At 41.9% G+C, this 18,568-nt stretch overlaps 1 protein-coding gene across 1 annotated transcript in view; it reads left to right on the top strand.

Moving 5' to 3' along the window:
- The window catches only part of DUS4L (dihydrouridine synthase 4 like), a 102,256-nt gene extending 84,594 nt beyond the window's left edge, over nucleotides 1-17,662 (top strand). The window contains exons 5-7 of the mRNA XM_078680268.1: nucleotides 636-758; nucleotides 3,737-3,963; nucleotides 17,271-17,662. Of these exons, the coding sequence (XP_078536394.1) occupies nucleotides 636-758; nucleotides 3,737-3,963; nucleotides 17,271-17,518 (598 nt within the window). The 3' untranslated portion in view covers nucleotides 17,519-17,662. The remainder of the gene's footprint in view (nucleotides 1-635; nucleotides 759-3,736; nucleotides 3,964-17,270) is intronic.
- The last annotated feature ends 906 nt before the right edge of the window (nucleotides 17,663-18,568 follow it).

The following is an 18,568-nucleotide window of genomic DNA, read 5'->3' as shown; positions in this document are numbered from 1 at the left end:
GCTGTGTTCAAAAAGAAAAGTTTACAGTTTTTTTGTTTGTTTGACAGTTGCCAGTGGACTTGCGAACCACTGTCTACTCCCTAACAAGCATTTTATTTACATTCACTAAGGGAAAGGGTCTCACTGACTCCCTTTCCCTTTTGTGAATGGGTTACTACCCCAGCTTGGGTGTGGATAAAATTTCATTGGTTTTACAACCTTTATTTCAGTCCTAAAACTTTGATACTTATCGCTAGAAATCGGTTTTTGGAAGCGATGCCTACAAAACGCTACTTTTAGCCAGCGATTCCTTATTTTTTTTTAACCCATTTTAAAAGTCGGAAAACATTGCACGCTCCTTAAATGGTTTTAGTACATTGCAAAAAGCATTTTTGTGGTGTCAAACTTTGTGCATAGCTATAGACCCTTTGGGGAACAAAACCCTGAACACTAGTGAAATTAAGTTGACTAGTACCAGTATAAGAGACACTTTAAATCGCAATTTTATAAATTCAAAGTGTCGGCTATGTTGGTATTTGAAAATAATAAATCTTGTGTATATCTTATCTTATCTTAAGCAAGATTTATAAAGCGCACTGACTCCATAAGTTTCCTGGCGCTGGATCAAGATTAACATTTATTTTTGTACTTCAAAGGTGGGCAATGTCAGAAGGCTACGGTGCTTGCTTGATCAATAAGCCAGACTTGGTTAAAGATATGGTACGACAAGTAAGAAATCAAGTGGATATTCCTACATTTTCAGTGTCAATTAAGATAAGGTAAGTAACATTTAAAAAGCATTAGCCTATTATTTTTACACATGTTTAGGAATTCAAATGTAAATTGGCCACGGTCTAACCAAGTAGAATGAGTGATTATTGTGTGTATGTTCCAAAAATATAAATAAACACAAATTATTCAAGAAGATTGCATTTCTTATATACAAGTCCTCTGAGCAAATGTAGTCAGTTGGTTACTGTTTATGCCTGAGTAAATAGCATAGAAACCAAAGGAAGAAACAAGAAAGCATAACACAATTATTCTACACAAACATTAATTCCAGTAGTAATGGTAAGAGAAATGTTATTGAGCTTATATACCATAATATCAATCATTTCTTCATGTATTTATTTTTTGGATTATTGTAATTAGATTGTGGTCTTACATAAAATATCGTGTGAACTTCCCAGACAGCACCAAGGCAGATTGATTGGAGTCTATCAAGCAGCATTAATTGATGTTACAATTCTTTTATTTGTGAATCAACCAGGTGTATTCTCCCATCCCATCCAGACAATGACATTCAAAGTAAATGAGTAACACTCTTTAGTATTTTCCTTCTTACTAAGAGCTCTTTGATTTTTTAGGTTTGGCCTCCATAGACTTCAAATTTGCGTTATTTCTAGAGCAGGCTTGTAGTTCCATTTGCAGTTCCCCCACAGGGTACCTTTCTGCTTAGCCATTGAGTTAGCCACTGCCCTTTTCTTTGCACAAAGGAGAACTAAGCCCCTCTCTCATCATTGACCCTTCCATTGCCCAAGGTTTCAAGCAGTTAACTCGTGTAGTAGCCTGAAAAGGCAATGTTTACTTTCAGGCAAGAGTCTGCGATAAGGTTTTAGTAAACACTTTGATGGTGAAGCATTGTTCAGAAAACATGTTAATGGTGCCCTGCATTCCATCAAGACAGACATACAGTTGGTTAAATCCTCAGCATTATTTCAATTTTGAAGAGCTTATCCTTTTTGTGGTGCAAGGCGAGAACCCCACTCTTAGCAGCGAAAACTTGAATCACCGGACCTAGTGAATCCTTTTCGTACCAGACTTAGCAATTGCATGTGTAAACAATCCTTTTCCGACTAACTTTACTAGCGGTGGCTAATCTGATCGTTTACCAACTGACTACGTCCAAAATTGCACCCCCATTTTCTGTAACAGTGGGGTTAGAATTTCTCAAGGACTTACAGGTGAGCGCTGGATATCGTGTAACTTGGCTATTGTCTAGAATTGAATGAAGAACTTTTTGAAACACCTCTCACTAAAATAGTGCACAACACCAGACGTTGTTGGTAGAAGAGATCCTACTTTGAGATTGTGCCCAGGCTTCTCAAATGGACAGTGGAATAGTCCTAAGAGCTAACTGAAACCAAAGAGTATATTTTGCGATCTCTTGATTTTACCGAATTTGGAAGTTCATGTGAATTAAAATTGACAACTGTGCAGATTATGCAAGGATTAATGTGACCTAAAACTCTTGATTTGTGAATCCCTGCCAGTGGCTGAAGTTTAGACTGAGATCTGTGGGTCTGTAAGGAGTTTTACAAAACAGGTTTATGTACAAGATAAAAACGTTTTCTTAGACTATTGCCTTGTCTGAAAAAAGCTAAAACACATCTGAATGTCTCGTCAGGTTGCATAATTGCTAGCCAACATAGGTTTTGTGATTGAAGAGAGGTAGGGTGAGGCAAGGTGGCTGACACCCTCCTCAGTGATATGGGCAACAGCTATAATTAGTGGTAAATTTGATGTACTCGAACAACAATCAATAATGCGCAATGATTAGAGCATGACACTAGAACAGGTGTATGGAAGATGGTTTTGTTGTACCTTATGCCAGAAACTGAGAAGGGAACGCTGTATTGAACTCTTAGATGACATTTGTAACCTAAGGCAATAATTGCATTTGTTTCAGTGCAAACTGATTGGGCTTTTTTGACTAAATGCAGTCCAGTCAGACCCTGCAAAAGGGCTGTGTTGGGCGCGAAACACTTGTATCAGATAGGAATGTTGTTTTTTGCTGCATGATCCTAAATGATGGCAATAAAAAGGACCTTTTTAAAAAAATGATGCTCTTGTTTGCTAATTGACCTGTTAAAAGTTCCCGTGTGGTGTTACTGTTTCAAAATGAGATAAACTTTCCCAGATGTGTATGGTTTCTGGTGAGCGGTTAGCAGTATCCTGTACTATATTTGTGCACAGCTGGTGAAATGTTCCTTCCCATGTAAGTGATTTGGAGGTGCAGAGTATCGATTTTGAAGGTTTGGTTGGGCTAGTTGACATGGGCTAAAAGCTTTAGAAAACAAATTAAAAAGAGCTTCTATCTACAATAACAAAACAATGTCTCTATAATATTTATTTTCAAAATTTTCTGTAATTTAACAACATATGTCAAATTACTGGAAATACAAGGTATTCTTTATTCACTGCAGCAGCAAGCAGTTCTTATTTTCTGCAAACTCAGTTGAATGATCAAAATGATCTTCAGTTTGTTGTCTGATTTCAGGGCATACGTTTTTCATTTAAATTTGCATTCATGATTTTAAAATTCATTTCTTTTTTGCCAGCAGAATGTCATTGTTAGTTTTGGACCAAATACCTGCAGAAATATAATCTGGTCACCTGTCCCAGCAATGTGTATGGCTTTTAATTTTGCATCTGTGATGGATAGTCCTAAATTGGCCAAAGAGGTAGATGATCAAAATCCTGTCATCCTTTTCTACTCCTTAATAAGTGATATAGGGCATTAGGAGGAAAGCTATGAATTTTCAGTGATGTGCAATACGTCTTACATTTATAAGTAATAAATACGCTTCACAGGGTTTCATTGTGAGTTACATGAAAGAGTAGTTTCACATGTGTAGAACGACTTCATTTGTTTGTGTGCATCATTTATTTTTCAGCGTCTCTCTCTTCTACACCAATATGTTTTAAATAAGGGTGAAGAAATAGAAGCTGAGTGGTGACTCTATCTGAATTTTAGGATACATGATGACATCACCAGAACTGTGGACCTCTGTCGAAAGGCAGAGGCAGCTGGAGTTTCCTGGATAACTGTCCATGGTAGGAGTGTGGAAGAAAGACATCAGCCAGTACACTATGAGGAGATTAAGACCATCAAAGACAGTATATCCATACCTATAGTTGCAAATGGAGACATCAGAAATTTGAAAGAAGTGGATCACGTCCATGAAATGACAGGTGCAGATGGTGAGTCGGCTTGTTGGGGAGAGAGCTTGCATGTGACAGTACTTGTATATTTACTATGACCGAGTCATAGACGGATACATTTCTTCCTTACTAAGGACATCACTGACTGAAACGTGACTGTACCACGATCTGGATATCAACGATCCCCCTTTCATTAGTAGCCTACATTCTCACTCCACAGGCAATTCCAACTACCTTTTTTAGCACTCACTATATGTAAACCATTGAAATCCATTCACAAATCCCCATCTCGAGTATGGATACTGATACACATCAACACATACTCCTATAAACAACTGTGGGGCAATCCAGTGTTACTGGGCCTCAGTCAAGGTGATGGAGTCAGTTTGCCTCTGGTGTCTTGCCTCTTGGGTTTACCTGTTATTGCCATGAAAATGGAGTACCAGGTTCACCTTTTTAGCACTTACCTCTGATGTTAGTGAGGCGAGAAATCCAAGGCTTACTCAGGTAGGTGGTGTGGCGTTACAGAAACCAAACTTAATGTCTCACAAAATACTGCCTAATAAATTGGTTGGCCTGCCAGTTCTTTGTCATTATAAGAAAAGGTACTTTAATCTACACCCAACACAATACTGTACAAATACAGGAATATCTGAAAATTAGGGGAAATTAAATAGGTAATATAGCACAGTGATTGAGTGATTTGGCTCTTATTTATAGCTATGCCTTTAGGGTCTGTTTTTGCTATTTTGTTTTGCTAAACTGTGCCTTTGTCTAATGTGGGGAGTCCATTTCAACAGTAACTCACTTCATTGTCAGGTCACTAAGGCTACACTGTGCCGTGTACCTCTTCGGTGCTTGTGTGATCAGGGTGCTTCTTCCAGGACTCACCACTGAGGTGATTGCCCAGGCCCACTGTCTTCTCTGGCGTTGCACTGGGTCTCTTCATAGCCATCCCAGTCAGAAACTGTAAGCCTTTATAAAAGATCAAAGCAAAATCCCCACCTAAATGGCATGAGAGCCTACCCCAAATGCATTGTGGAAATGGGACTGTTCTCCAACAGGTGTAGTGGGAGTCCGATAGGTGCCTATAGAGGTCCCTAGAGCCTGTGCTCCAAAATTCCCAGAGGTAAAGGTCAAAGGATGCACTATAACAGCACTGTGAACAGTCTTGGTAATACAGCAGGAACCGTGCATCATTGTTACAGGTAGTTTAGCAAGTCACACTTCATGGAACTATACTAAGCGCCTTTGGTTTACAAGAACATGTCTGACAGCTGTAATATTGGTTAAGATGTTTTGTAAAATCATTCCCCGCCGGCAGCCTCCACAAAGCCTTGCAAGCCAGAGAGGTGGGCTGAGGCAATCTCGAGGCCCAGTTGGGGGGCAGCTGGGTACATGCACACAGTGGGCAAGAGCTCACCACGGTCTCTATCAATCAGTCATTCTTCGTTAGTGAAGCGCAGCTACTCACCCAGTGAGGTTTCAAGGCACTGGGGGGAAGGGATGGGGGGTGCGTGGCTCCTAAGCCCTTGCGGAGAATCATCAGGAGGCTACCATAGTCCATCAGGGGGCGTGTGGTGCCGGATGCTCATAGGGATTCGTCGAAGAGCCAGGTCTTAAGGTCCTTCAGGAACTTAGAGAGAGTTGGTGTCTGGCAGAGGTGGAGTGGGAGGATGTTCCATGCTTTGGCTCCGAGGAAGGAGAAGGAGTGACCTCCTGTTCTGGTTTTCTTGATGCGTGGTACCGTGGTGAGGGAGAGCTGGGTTGAGCGGAGGGATCTTTGGGGTGCATGGAACGAGAGGTGGTGCTTCATGTAGGCCAGGCCGGTGTTGTGGACGGCTTTGTGGGCGTGGGTGAGAAGCTTGAAGGTGATTCTCTTCTCAATTTGGAGCCAGTAGAGTGCCCACAGGTGTTGGGTGATGTGGCATTCCGTGGTAGGTTAAGGACTAGTCTGCCGGTGGCGTTTTGGATGTTCTGGAGTTTGCGGGTGAGGTTCTTGTTTATCCTGGCGTAGAGTGCATTGCCGTAGTCCACTCTGCTGCTGATGAGGGGGTGGGTGACTGTTTTCCTGTGTTCAAGGGGGATCCAGTTGAAAGTTTTACATAGGAGACGGAGGGTGTGAAAACAGGAAGAGATGATGGCGTTGGTCTGGCGGTCCCATTTTGAGTTCGGAGTCCAGGTTGATTCTGTGGTTGCCTGTGTGGTCCGTGGGTGGGTTCCTGAGGGCGTGGGCCACCAGGTGTCGTTCTAGGCTTCAGGATGTGGGCCTATGATGAGTACTTCGGTTTTGTCTGACGTGCTGCTTTCTGCCAGAGAGGAATGAGCGAATCCAGTCGAGGTCTTAATTCCGGATTCTTGCCTTGTGGAGTCGGCTGGCTAGGATGCGGTGTGAGACTGTGTCGAAGGCTGCGGAGAGGTCCAGGTGGATGAGGGCCACAGTCTCTCCTCTGTCGAGGAGGGAGCAGATGTTGTCTGTTGCAGCCATGAGGGCTTCCTGAAGGCTAATTGGGAGAAGTCGAGGATGTTGTTCTCGTCGATGAAGGAGGCAAGATGGATGTTGGCCTCTTTTTCAATGACTTTCGCCAGATGGTGAAGTAGGGAGATCGGTCTGAAGTTCTTGAGGTCAGAGGGGTCCGCTGATGGTTTCTTTAGGAGCGGGTTGATCTCCACTTGTTTTCAGTCATCGGGGAAGGAGGCGGTCTTGAAGGATCAGTTGATGATGCTCTGTAGTTCGGGGGCGATGATGTATGTGGTAGATATTGTGGGGGAAGGTGTCCATGGGGGCTCCAGAGTTGGTGGTCCTTGTGGTTTTTGGGGTGTCTGCGATGCTGAGGGCGGTCCAGCTGTCCAGTGTTGGCTGTGTGGTGCAGGAGGCGGAGAGTGAGGGTTGCCTTGTGGAAGATGTTGTTGTCGAAGTTGTCATAGATGGTCTCTGGCAGCCCCACCACCTCTCAGAAGCATGAAAGGATCCTCGTCATAGGTAGATCCCCAGTAATGTCCTGCCACTCAACAGCCTAGCATCACTATCAGTCTTGAACAATCAGGTTAGCTGATGACAGATGGTAAATGATGGAGCATGCACTCTCCTTCCACTTTTCCCCTGAGGAGGGGAAGATCCCAGATTGTAAATAGTGCTGATTGCACACACGGGTCCGTAACAAATTATTTTAATAGAACTAGACAAGCCACAGTCAACATACAGATTCCTGCTTCTAAATGAAAGGGCCACAAAAATAAATACCAGCTGTTAGTCTGACACTTAATAAAGGAGAATAATCTGCTCGAGTTCATCTATGGGATAGCTGGCAAGTGTGATTGAGCCGATAGGCACATGAGCTTAGCTTTGGTTTTAAAGTAATCTGCACAAGATTACACTGATTATTTATAAAGTGAACATGTTCCATCCCATGAACTTGTGGCTCTAAAAACAATGAGGTGATTCCTGACACTCACAGACCCGAGTTATTAAAACTGACGACGCTTGAGGACCCTACTGAAAACCAGGTGGTTACTGATCAGCCAAAGAGAGATATTTAGATGACTACATTGTTTAGAGGCTAAGTAATGAAAGGAGCTATCCCACAGCAAGACATTTTGATCCAAGGCTGCTGTGACAGCAGTTGATTTCTGGTTCTCCAGGTCTGGGAGTGAGGCAGACAATGTGTCAAACAAGTGGGCAGTATAATGATTTATGGCACATGCAGATGGCCTTAAAGGAGACTAACTGTTCACCGCCAGCCAGTAAAGACTGCTCCTAGATGAGGTGACATGATCTAACATATTTAACTTGCAAATCAACAGCATGATTCTGCACTCCCTTGAGCGAGGCTACTTGATAAGCAAGGATTCCCAAGTAGAGTGAGTTGCTATACTCCAGCGGGGTGTTCACAAAATACAGGTCGAGCTCATCAAGGCATGGGACTCTGGAAATAACTTTTCTGAATGCACAAAGAAGCGACCAAGAAGTTTCCACCTCATCATCTGATGATTAAATGGCAGTCCTTGATTAGTTATTGATCTCAGAGATTTCGCTTTGGGAATAGGGTTGGGAGGTTCGTACCCTGAATGTCAGTCACAGGCTGCCTTTAATGGATGTTTTTGCAGACCAGGAGAGGCAGCTCAGTTTTATCAGCATTTAACTTGAGAAAGTCTGTCAAGCAGTCTCGCTAATTGGTCACAGACCTGGGAGCATTTTTGTCCCAGTGGATTACCACCTCAAATGTTACCAGCATATGACAATGCCTAGCAGTGCTGGCCTGTACTAGCCAGACTAGAGAAGGTCCAAGCATCTATATTGAATGGCATCAGTGACAATGATGATCACTGAGGCCCTCCACACCGAATCGGATACTTTTAGAATTAAAGGAGGAAAGGGGCAGATATTGGTAAGACTTTTCCAAGAAAACTTCAACCACATCAGGTGGTCCCTTACAGTTCCAACTATGCAAGTTTCCAAAGGCTAGCGTCAGGGTCCTTAGTATCAAATCCAGAAGGGAGATCCAACAGGATCACTCTTCTGATCACACTGTCATGTACAATTAATCTAATATTGTCAGTGATGATAGCTATAGCTCTTTCTGTACCCCTCCCAGGACGACAACTTAATTGCCAATCATCAAACAGAATCTCCTCCTTCAGGAAGAGAGCTGCTTGGCAAACTGCCTCTTCTGAATTTTACACAGAGCTGGTAACAGATTTATTTGGTGGTATGTCTTCTAGATTGTTTTGTTTAGGAAGTCCGACACATTTCCGTCCTTCTAATTAACAAGGAGCACTTCTGATTGGAAGGAAACGTGTAACAAATCAGTCAGAACTGAGGCCATTAATATTAAAACAACAGCTGGGCAGCAGTCATTGGTGAGCAAGATTTAACAGAGTGACCGGAGCCGTACTTGCTAATCACTTCATAACAATCCTAGGCCACTAAATACATAAGAAACAATTTACAAGCTATGTTAAAGTCTTAATCTTGGAGCAGTAGGGGCAGACTCTAGAGAGCAAAATCTTCTCATTTCAATGAAGATGTAATTGCAATTCAATGCCCTTTTTTCTATGTGGGAGGGAGTATGACCTTGAGTAGTAAGTGTGAACAACTCCAGAGGTAGGTCTGGGATACCCTTACCTGGGTAAATACCATAATGCAATTAAATGATGTATTTGCTTGGAGTACAACCAAGAGCTTCAGACAGAAAGTCGTAGCTTCCTTAAGGGGCATTGGAAGGTTTATTCCTCCAATGTAGCAAAAACAAGATCTCTGGGTCAATGTAATAACTAAGTGAAACAACCTGGGTGTGTTACCACCATTGTCCTATTCAGAAGTTTATCCAACATCCCCTATTTTGGGGCAGGTTGCAGTCATGTGCATCAATTTACTCTCTTCAGGGCGTTGAATGCAATAATCACAAGAAGATGTATCCGCTAAAATGCACTAGTCCTGCTGTAGGTATTGTTAAGTATAAGCAGCACTTCCTGTGTAGTAAAGAAGTTGTAATAGTTGTATCTGCTTTAGAATATGGCTCCAGAAATGTTCTTGAATGTTGAGCTCTTATTCCATGGTCATTGATGAGTGACCCTGAATTCTTCAGAGGTCACAGTATTCCATAAAATCTGGACAAGTAAAGAACTGAGGTTTAAGTGGTTAGTATATATTCTAAGCCCGAGGAACGAGGAGGTGAAATAATCTCACCTATGTCATTTTGTATAATATTTACCATCCGAAAATAATCTCATTCTTTAGAGTAGTTTGTGTTCTTTTTTGCTTATTAAAATGGTCATTGTGGCTGGATTCTAAAAGAAGACCATCAAAAGGCAGACTATTGTTGCAGAAATGAGGAAGGTCTCTTGTTGCTTGTTTCTTGAAGCCCAGGTTCTTTGTCCATTCTAAGGTGAGAAGAAGTGTTTTAAAATATGCTGGACAGCCAAACTGTGCAAGTCTTTACTGCTCCTTCTCTTGACTCTAAACTCTTCCAAGTGCTCACGGTCCTTTATTTATTTATTTATTTATTTTAGGTTTTTATAGAGCGCGTAGTCACCCTCGAGTATCCCAGCGCTGAAACCTCAGACTCCTAAAGGGGGGGCACAGGGAAGCTTCGAAGAAAAATCAAGGAAAAAGGAGGGTTTTGAGGGACTTCCTAAATCGTAGGAGGTTTGGTTCAGCTCTGAGGTTCGAGGGGAGAGCGTTCCATTTACTGGCCGTGTTTACCGAAAATCTGCGGCCGCCAATGCGGGTTTTCTTCACCCTAGGGACAACGATAAGGTTTCCCTGTTCAGACCGGAGCGCTCTCGGCGGTCTGTATGGAGTGATCCAAGTGCTCAGAATGGGGGGACCCGCATTGTGCAGGGCCTTGTGTGCCAGGCAGAGGGCCTTGAAGGCGACTCTTTCCCTCACGGGGAGCCAGTGGAGTTTTCTCAGGGCAGGTTTGGCCGATGTTCTTGCTGGGGTGTTTGTGAGCAGGCGGGCTGCGGCATTTTGGGTTTTTTGTAGTATTTGCAAGGTGGCTTCCGGCGCCCCGAGGTAAATAGCGTTGCTATAATCCAACCTTGCTAGCACTAAGCCTTGAATTAGCAGAAGGCGGGACTGGAATGGTAGAAGGGGGAGCACCTTTCTGCATGATCTAAGGAGCCCATAGCAGATGCCGGCTGTTTTCCTAGCCTGTGTCCTGAAAGTGAGATCTGTCTCTAGCCACACTCCCAAACTCTTAACCTCTGTCTTAGGGGAGGGGGGGTCACCCATACAGGCGGGCCAGATGTTAGGGGGAAGACTCGAAGTCTTGTGACCGAGGAGCAGGATCTCTGTTTTTGACCCGTTAAGCTTTAGGTCAGAGTCGCCCATCCATTGATGGACGGTGGAGAGGCAGTCTCGCAGGTTGGAGGGCTTTAGCTTGGGGTGAGAGAGGGTCACCACCAGCTGAGTGTCGTCAGCGTAGCTGACGATCGTGACTCCGAATGGGGCGACCAGCTCCTCCAGTGGGGCCATATACACGTTGAAAAGCGTGGGGCTCAGTGAGGAGCCCTGGGGCACTCCACACCGGAGGGGGATTGAGGGAGAGCGGCTTTCTCCTTCCCAAACTTGGAAGGAGCGTCGGGAGAGAAAGGATGTGAGCCATCTCAGCGCACTGTCTTGTACGCCAGTGTTCTTTAGGCGCTGGGCTAGGACCTACTCTCACATCAAGCGTACGCTTTCCACAGGTGCATCAAGACTGTGGCTGATCATGCACGAGGAACACATTGAAAATAAGATGTAACTGACTCACGGTTTTCATAACTGAAAACTGACATAATCTTTCAAAAAATAAAATCTATGTTGTTGGGAGTGCTAGACCAGATGCTTGAAAAATCTACAAACTTTGAAAAATATTTCCAAATCGAAAATGAAACCTCGTCCATTTTCTTAAAACTATTCCTAGGAATTACTGCATATCAAAATGCATATCCACACAATGTTTTATGCTCAGGGTCATTACACATTATAAGCTAGAAAAAATAGCCCTAAATTAATTATCTTTGTTTTCATTTTACTTTTTTTGCAATAGATCCTTATTTTTATAAAGGGTGATTACACATACAGTAGGTCAGATCATTTAGAGCATCCTTTAAAGCATAAGCATAAGCTGAGAATCTGTCCATATAATCACCTATCCCAAATGCAGATCTGTCAAGATAGCAAATTAAGTGTTGGTTTAAAGATTGTGTATATTCTGATAGAGATGTCTGATGGCAGAGTCCTTACCTTTTGAATATTACCCAGGCGTCAAACTGGATTCGGGAACTTTTTCGGTATAACTCTGCATGCCGGAAGGTGGCACCATGCGTCTCCGCAGTGTCGTTGTTTTGCTCCAGAAATGACGTGAGGTGTCCATGAAGGCGCCACTCCTGCATGCTGAAGTCAGTTCTTTTCTTTCTGTGCTACTAGACGCAGATCCAAAGCTCCCTCTCACCTCTCAGAGACACTTTTACCTCAATTTTCTCAGTATTCCTCGGTGTGTAAGGGTTATTTACTCCTAAAACAGCATGTTTCAAGCCCTGTATGCACAATTGGGCCCGTGTGGGCTTTGCAGTGGGATCTAAAGTCTGAGATTTCAGAGAAGACAGCAAAATATATGCAGTGATGGACCATTTATCACGGGGAGGCTAGTACAGGTGCTTATTGACAACACTAACGTCATCTGGTACGGCAACAAACAGGGTGGGTTGGGGGTCACAGACCCTGTGTTAGGAGGCTTGCGCTACTTGAAATGGCTGGACAACCAGAGCATCTTACTGGTTGTAAACAACCTGGTGGGCTCAGTGAGTGCCAGTACAGACAAGCTTGGTTGTCTGCACTTTGCAGATCACAAGTGGTAAATACACCTGGAGGTGGTGCAAGGTCTCTTCCGCAAATGGGGAGAACCTTGGCTCGATCTGTTTGCCACCACCTACAACACACAATTTCAGCACCTCTATTTGTTGGTGTTTCCAAGGCTTCTTTCACTCAGACTCTTTCCACCTTTAGTAGATCTCTGATTTTCTGTATACCTTTCTGCTGATATCACTCCTGTCCTGAATTCTCAAGAAGACAAGGAGAGACTGAGCCCCAATCATCCTGGCTGCTGTCCACCGCTCTGGAATGAGGCGGTGGTGAAGCCACTGCTTAAGAAGCCCAACCTCGATATTAAAGATCTACAACTATTTCCACTCTTGCTACTTGCATTACCCACTAAGATATTGTAGAAACATCTTAATAGTCATCTGATGGATTTTGTGGAAGCCCCAGCCATTTTTTAAAATACCCAATCCCCTGCCCTGAGCCCTAAAACTAGACCCGCCCCCTCCCCACTCAGCCCCAGCCCTTCTTAAAAATACCCGTCCCCTGAGCCCTAAAACCAGACCCCTGTGTGACTCCTCCGGGGCCTCTGGCCCAATCCATCTTTCCTCACCACGACGACAAGACAGCTCTTCTGAGGCACGGCGCAGGTTGTAAAGAAGAAGCGGAAGGGTCTCGTGTTTCCTCTAGCAACGCAGATAGCCTTTACCACGCTGGTGTCTTTACCACCAGGCATATGCCCTTACCACCAGTACCACGCATATGCCCTTACCATTCATACCTTTACAACATTAATTCGTTGTAAAGGCATATACGTTGTAAAAAAAATGTGTGGTAAAGACTGTGTGTGGTAACAGTGCATGCGTTGTAACAGCTCTGCGCATGGGTGCTTCCCCTTTATTAGCCCTGCACGTCATTTCCGGAGTCTAACAGCATCCGTGCGGAGCTACATTGTGTCACTTTCCTGCGAGCAAATGTACTACATAAAAAGTTTCTTGATCCAGTCTGATGCCTGAGCAATATTCAGAAGGGGAGGAATTTGAGGCTAGATAGAGTCTCTACCAGAAAGAGTATTACCAAAGGTTGGTACCTTGTTCTTGAGCGACATACTGCACATGAGCTAAACAAGCTATAATAAGGTACATTACCAATGCATCAATACAAGGGGTGTAATAGAAAGACAACCGAAGGGTCATTCAGGCAGTACTAACGGCTTTATTAACATAATTAACATTTGCCACTGGTGATGCTGATTGGAAAGGTTCCTACACAGCCATCAGTTAAGCCAACAGCAGTTATGTATAATGGTTTGAAGAAAGAAGGCAAGCGCTTATTTAAACCAAAATATAAGATAAAATAAACAAGAGAACAATATGCCATCACGTATAGAAGATACACAAAATCATGTCCTATAGCCTTCCCCTTTATCCCTCTGTCCCAACTTCTATTCAGCGCAAAAGTGTTAGATGTAATACACATCATCAGAGGATTGGATCTAGTGTCCACGTATCCTTCTCCGTGGAGAAGCTGTCATACTGACATGTTGTCTGATACAATGTTATGTCTTATGGCTAAAGTTAAATCAAGGGATCCTGTATCTGCGATACAATCGTCACCTGTTCGTGACTTATACATATAATAGGTGCGAAGGAAGTGACCTGTATAGACCTGTATAGACCACAATAAAGTAGGCCACAATGAAGAGATCTAATGGACGTGACTGATAAAAGGTTACTGATGTCACACAGCTGAACCATATTAATCCTCTGCTAGCCAATGCGCCCGATGTATTATTTCCATTCGCAAACCAGGGATGTGCAATTTCCACATCGACTTGTTTTTGAATGGAAATGCAATTTACAAAGCTACCTTTGCACTGCAAAGTTGCATTGCAAATTATTCATTAACAGTGTCCCAAATTGACCTGCGTATTCAATATTAATCAAGTTGTTCCCAGTTTGCATCCCTGCTTTTCCTTCTGATTGGCCTGAAATATATTTGAATGGAGGCCTGCAGGGCACAGTAAACCTCCCTTGCAGCATTTGCTCTCCCAAACCAGATTTTTATTTTATTTTTAATTATCCTGTGTCCATTAAAGGCACAAGTGATACTTTAAATAACACATTTAAAATGTTTCCAATTTGGGCAATAGTCCTCTGGAGAGCTGCATGCTACTCCGCTCTACTTGAAATAAATGCTAACAAAGATATAGGGGCCATATATACAAAGCATTTTTGTGATTGGAAACAGCCTGATTCGCAGAATCAGGCCGTTTGTGATGGCAAAATGCTATTTTAATTGTACAGAAGCACAAATTGTGATTCTGTAACACTTTGCCAAATCTCAGTTTGTGTTAGTGATTTGTATGTGGAAGGGGCGTGTTTAGAGGGCGTCCCTTCCAAATGCCGAATTGTAGTGCTATGTATGAATGTTTTGAGACCAACTTACAGTTGCAAAACATGCATGTTTTTACCGGCATCTCGAAGGAGGTGGTAAACATTCACAAACTGGAAGGGTCCATCCCTAAGAGATCGCTTCCCCTTTCAGAATGTAAAAAAATATATTTTTTAAGATCAGGCAGTGCTCCCGCAAACTACTGCCTACTCTTAAAAAAAATGTAACTTCAAAGTTTCATTTTTTTCTTGTGTCCTTTAAGAAATATGTACTGCATAAAAAAAATGTATAAATTTGCTTTAATAAAATCAATCACCGACCTGCTGGTCTGCTATCCTCAGAAGGCCACTATCCTTGTGATGGCTGTGATTCCTAATGATTTCCAAATTGCATCCTACCTCATTAATATTCATGAGGTACGTCGATTTGTGACCCACCAGAATTCGCTGTTTGATAAATGTACGTTTTTTTAGGATGTATGACGTTACAACGCATACTTTTACCACGCCTACCATTACCACGCAATTTTTACAACGCAGGATCCATTACAACGAAGTACCATTACCGCGCATGTATTTACAACGCATATACCTTTACAACGCATACAAATACAACGTAAGTATTGGTAAGTATATAATATTTTTTTAAATTTAATTTAATTAAAATTAATATAATGTAATTTAATTTAATTTAATTAATTTAATTTAATGTAATTTAATTTAATGTAATTTAATTAATTTAATTTAATCAATTTAATTTAATTTAATTTAAATTTAATTATATTTAATTTTTACCCTGTACCCTTTTACCCAAAAACCCAAAACTGACCCTGAACCCTAAAAATACCCCTTTACACAAAAACCCAAAACTGACCCTGAACCCTAAAAATACCCCTTTACCCAAAAACCCAAAACTGACCCTGAACCCTAAAAATACCCCTTTACCCAAAACCCCAAAACTGACCCTAAAAATACCCCTTTACCCAAAAACTGAAAACTGACCCTAAACCCTAAAAATACCCCTTTACCCAAAAACCCAAAACTGACCCTGAACCCTAAAAATACCCCTTTACCCAAAAACCCAAAACTGACCCTGAACCCTAAAAATACCCCTTTACCCAAAACCCCAAAACTGACCCTAAACCCTAAAAATACCCCTTTACCCAAAAACTGAAAACTGACCCTAAACCCTAAAAATACCCCTTTACCCAAAAACTGAAAACTGACCCTAAACCCTAAAAATACCCCTTTACCCAAAAACTGAAAACTGACCCTGAACCCTAAAAATACCCCTTTACCCAAAAACTGAAAACTGACCCTGAACCCTAAAAATACCCCTTTACCCAAAAACTGAAAACTGACCCTGAACCCTAAAAATACCCCTTTACCCAAAAACTGAAAACTGACCCTGAACCCTAAAAATACCCCTTTACCCGAAAACTGACCCTAAACCCTAAAAATACCCCTTTACCCAAAAACTGAAAACTGACCCTGAACCCTAAAAATACCCCTTTACCCAAAAACTGAAAACTGACCCTAAACCCTTTAAATACCCCTTTACCCAAAAACTGAAAACTGACCCTGAACCCTAAAAATACCCCTTTACCCAAAAACTGAAAACTGACCCTGAACCCTAAAAATACCCCTTTACCCAAAAACTGAAAACTGACCCTGAACCCTAAAAATACCCCTTTACCTAAAAACCCAAAACTGACCCTGAACCCTAAAAATACCCCTTTACCAAAAAACCCAAATAATATTTTTAATAAAATAATATACTTACCAATACTTACGTTGTAATGGTATGCGTTGTAAAAGTACCTGCGTTGTAAATACATGCGTGGTAATGGCATGCGTTGTAATGGATCCTGCGTTGTAAAAAATGCGTGGTAATGGTAGGTCGTGGTAAAAGTTGCGTTGTAAAGGTTGTATACCGTTTTTTTACATTAGAAATTGCAATTTCCTAATTGCAATTCTATAAGAATCGCAATTAAGAAATCTCAATTCCTACTCTTTGTATATATGGCCCCAAATTTGTTGATTGACGGGCGTGCACTTGCAGTGTGGCTTCTGCTAGAAGAGGTCTATTCTGAAGGTAATTGCTTATATAAAAGATGTGAACTAAAAAAAAACTAGTTGCACTGGAGGGAGTGCTTAAGTGGCACTACTCCCTACCCCAGTTGTATTGGTTCACTTAGTGGATGATTTAGAGTTCGGCGGACAAGTTACTCAGTCACAAACGTGACGGATTTCTTGTCTGCTGTATTGCAAGTGCCATTGGATATAATGCACTTGAAATACTGTGGAAGGGATATCGGTACCTCGTCCACAAAAGCTAAATCGGGCCCCGAGTTTTGATCTCCATGTTGAATTGTGAAAATCAGCGTATTGTATCAGGAGTTGGTTTAAGAAAAGTAATGCAAAACCAGTATTATGAAGAAAAATGTTTGGCAAAAGAAAGAAATAACAAAATTTTAATTTCCAAAGAGATATAGATTTTTTTAGAGGGCCATTTTAAGACTTACTGTAGTACTTTGGTGTAGGGAGCTCGCGAGGGAAGAATTTGTGCTATTTCCACAGTATTAAGCTTTTTGTTTGGACAAAGCATGTTAATGTGTAACTATGTTTCTTGTGTTTTGCCTTTAAAGGAATAATGGCTGCTCGAGGCCTTCTTGCAAACCCCGCCATGTTTGCTGGCTATGAGGAAACGCCGTTGAGATGTATCCAAGACTGGGTTGATATCGCCCTTGAACATGGGACCCCTTTCACGTGCTTCCACCATCACTTAATGTACATGATGGAAAGGATCTCGTCTAGACAAGAAAAGCGGGTTTTTAATGTATTCTCAAGTACATCTTCGGTGTTGGACTATCTCAGAGAGCATTACGGAGTTTAACATATAAAGACAAATACAATTTTAAGGATTTTACATTGACTCTGCAGTTTTAACATTACTTTTAGGTGATTGATGAGTTTGATCAATTTAATACAGACATTTTAATTTAAAGTTGGACCCTCTCATTTTGTATTAAAGATATAACCATCCACGTATGTGTGCTGGTCTTATTTTATATGATTTGTTGTTGTTGCTATGTTGTTTATGTGAAACGCTTTAAAACGAGCAGTGGCAAAGCCAATAAGTTTGGCCTTAGCAAAATATGGAATCTTCAAAACAACTTGGCAAATATAAATAAATATATAACAAGTGGCCCAGCAGCCCATTCACAACAGCACTTGCAATGGAGATAACTCATTTTCAAGCCGCTGTCCCATCAGTCCCATTAACCTACCATTATATAACTACGCTGCAGATTATAAGCTTTCCCACTTCCAAACTGCGGTGCAATACGGTAATGGAGAAACTGGTATTTCATAGGTTTCTCACATACCAGCCATTCAAATGGTTCAGGCTTTCACCACATGAGACACTGAATCAATAGAATTATCCACTTGTCACAAAAATATATTTAAAAAATATGCTTTTTTTATCTACTCAAACTTTATGAATACAAAGTTCAGCAGCCTTTCAAAACATTAATGGCAATGATGCTGTCACTTAAGTTCTACACCTACAAGGCGCGTTTCGGGAGAAGGCCTCTCTCTTTCCCAGGGTTTCACTGGAGCCAAATGTACTGTCATTTTCAGGTAGATGTGCATATGTGTAGGAGTGTTTTCCCATTTAGAAATCAGTCGGAATCATTCCAGTATGTTCATAAATCCACTTTAACTATAAGAATATTGGATCCATATCCAGGATCAGACAACACGTGTTTCACCCCTTTGGTCTAGTGAGCCTGGGGCTTTCTCTGATTCTGACTGATTTGTAAATGGGAAAACACTCCTACGATCTGCTATATTATCATTTTATGGCAAAGTTACAGGTCTATACCCCATTGGAGTGAAAACCCGCCTCATAAGAAGGGATTGTTTCTGCAGGCAGAGGGTA

The sequence above is a fragment of the Lissotriton helveticus genome, chromosome 1_1 (genome assembly GCF_964261635.1).
Source record: "Lissotriton helveticus chromosome 1_1, aLisHel1.1, whole genome shotgun sequence".
NCBI classification, from domain to species: domain Eukaryota; kingdom Metazoa; phylum Chordata; class Amphibia; order Caudata; family Salamandridae; genus Lissotriton; species Lissotriton helveticus.
The sequence above is the reverse complement of the archived record's forward strand: the minus strand, read 5'-3'. Positions and strand labels throughout refer to the sequence as shown.